Source organism: Zingiber officinale, chromosome 10A (assembly GCF_018446385.1).
Source record: "Zingiber officinale cultivar Zhangliang chromosome 10A, Zo_v1.1, whole genome shotgun sequence".
NCBI lineage: Eukaryota > Viridiplantae > Streptophyta > Magnoliopsida > Zingiberales > Zingiberaceae > Zingiber > Zingiber officinale.
In genome coordinates, this window is record NC_056004.1 from 55,036,004 (window position 1) to 55,038,582 (window position 2,579).

Below are 2,579 nucleotides of genomic sequence, written 5' to 3' on the forward strand. Positions count from 1 at the left end.
ATTCTTCTTGCTAGCACAAGAAAATAGTTCTTCTCCAAAGGCTTCGTTCATGCGACGAACGAAGGATATGTTCGTGTGGATACCATAGAGGCGCGGACGCTTGAACGCGCTGAGATCTGGATCCAAAGAAAAGGTTGTTGTCGGGATTGCGAAGAGCACGCAACAAAGGTATAATCCTATCATGTAACTTAGTATAGATTGTTTGTATGCAATGTTTTTCCCTTCGCATGGATCTGCTGGATAAGAGGATCTAGTTAATTTCCACTACGCTTTCGCGTGTTTAGCGCGCAAGATCCCAACAGTACAGGCCGATGATTACTGAGAGCGAAGCTAGTTAGTTCCAAGATATTCTGCTAAATTAATCAGAAACTCAACTCATGCAATCTGAAACAATATACACTATACTTAACACAAGAATGTACAATTCTAAAAGGAGAGTAGATGTTTGTGCTGCAGATAGTGCAAAGGGAAAACATAATAAGAATGCCACTATAAACAATTATTCCAAGGATCACTATGTCTGCATTAACTGAGTCTTACTCATTGTTGATCATGGCAATTGGCACTTTCTAATATTTGCTAAATTGCAGGATCTCACACAGGCCAGACAATGCTTAATTTTAAATCTTTAAGAACTGAGGAGTTAGCTACCTCTCAACTCCATTTGTTCAAAAATCTCTTGATCTTTTCAATCCATGTTCCAATACAAAGCACCATTGAATGCCATCAAGAAGTGATTGACAGTTGATTCTTGCGGTTCAATTCCATTAGCCTTCATCTTGTTCAATAACTTGGCAGCATCGACGACATATCCTCTCTGCGCATAGCCAATTAGCAATGCATTCCAGCACACATAATCTCGCAAGCCATCCATTGAGTCAAATGCCCTTTGCCCCTCAATTGGGAGCTCATGTTTCATGTACATGTCCACCAGGCTACTGCACACAAACTTATCTGAACTCGCCCCAAGTTTAATGGCAATGGCATGAACTTGCTTGCCGCTCCAGCCGGCATCCCTCATCTTGGCGCATGCTGGCAGGGTGCTCGACAAAATGTAGAAATTCCTTTTCTTTCCTGCTCTTCCCATCTCCCTAAAGAGGTAGATGGCCTCCTTGAATTGGCCCTGTCTGTAGTACCCAGTGATCATACTCGTCCATGAACCTGCACTCCTTGAGACTGAGATTGCTCTCTTGAACACTGACATGGCACTTTCTTGGTGTTGAAACTTGCTGTAGAATTGGAGAAGTGAATCCTCCAAATCACCAAAGACAGCACCCTCACAGCTTCCGAGCACCTTGATGACCAACCCATGGAGCTGAAGCCCAAAATACAGCTCCCCAGCATGAACGCATGACCTGAGAATGACACCAAGAGCAGCCAACCAGCAAACTCTGGGCTCAAGCACTGGCAAACAACGATCACCGGTTCTCATGTGCATTTCAACAAACACATGCAGAGCCTGACGGTGGGAGCCATCGGCAGAGAGGGAAGAGATAACAACTGCAAAAGAGGTTGCATCTCTCAGAGGCATTTGGTCGAACAGGCGAAGGACGGCGGAAGAGCAGCCATAGGCAGCAAATAATTGCAGGAAGCGGTTGGCGAGGAGCAAGCCGGCGGGGCGGCGGAGGAGGCCAGGGCAGGTTCGTCGGACGTGGGAGTAGAGAGCGGCGCCGTGGGATGCGTTCTTGGACTCGGCGCACTCCTTGATGAGGGACAAGTAAAGGTCCTCCTCCACCGGGAGCCGCAGGGCGTCCATGAGCATGAGGACATCGGAGGGAGAACACGAAGAGTCCTCCGAGCTGAGTTCGTCATCGTCGTTACAGATTTCGAAGACCTTTTTTTGAGAGGAAGGATTGTCCGGGAGCGGGATAGGTTGGTTTCCGGTGGGAGGTTGCCGGGGCCGACGCAGTGATATCAGCTGGAACGATTCTTGAGCAGTTGGCCGGGACAGAGATTTCCGTGAGGTTGGAGACCATCTTGTCGCCGGAAGTCTTACCACCAATGGACTACCGCCGTTGCAGAAAGTACCGCAGCAGCAAATAGCGGGCATTTAGTTCGGTACAAGAAGCACAGCGTGTTTTTAACCCACACTTAAAGAATTTTTAAAAGGTACATCTACTTTTGAAAGTTATCAAAATCGCACTCACTTCTGTAAAATTTTCAAAATGCTCCTCAAACCTCGGCTGCTTACCTGATATCAATTCAGCGTTGAATCCCAATCACATTCCCACTTAGCACAATCAACTGAATTCTGCCCTGATCAAACTCTTCTAGTCTAGTTCCCAATTCAGGTTAGAGATAATAGAGAGATGCCTAAGCTAGCAGACCCTTATACAAAAATTGTAAAACTATTGTATCTGAAACTGAATGGAATTAAAGAGGTGTGCCCTTTTAGCCTATTAACCCATAGCCAACTCGGTTGGTCGAGACTTACAGCTAGATACGGATTCTACAAAACATTTACAAAGGGATCAACCAATACAAGCTCAGTCAGGGTTTAAAATCACTAAACTCACCGAGTGCATAACAAAGAACAAAATCTCCAATCCACACGAGCAACACAGGAAACAATCAACAAA

At 45.9% G+C, this 2,579-nt stretch overlaps 1 protein-coding gene across 1 annotated transcript; it reads right to left on the minus strand.

Annotated features, from left to right (window-relative positions):
- Positions 1-688: 688 nt before the first annotated feature.
- On the minus strand, positions 689-2,050 carry LOC122026668 (pentatricopeptide repeat-containing protein At1g31790-like). The gene has a single exon (XM_042585396.1). The coding sequence runs from the start codon at positions 2,048-2,050 to the stop codon at positions 689-691; it is 1,362 nt and encodes a 453-aa protein (XP_042441330.1).
- Between the last annotated feature and the right edge of the window lie 529 nt (positions 2,051-2,579).

Bases quoted from the DNA above. Each gene is read 5' to 3' on its own strand.
- LOC122026668 (XM_042585396.1), bottom strand. From the start codon at position 2,050: ATGCCCGCTATTTGCTGCTGCGGTACTTTCTGCAACGGCGGTAGTCCA.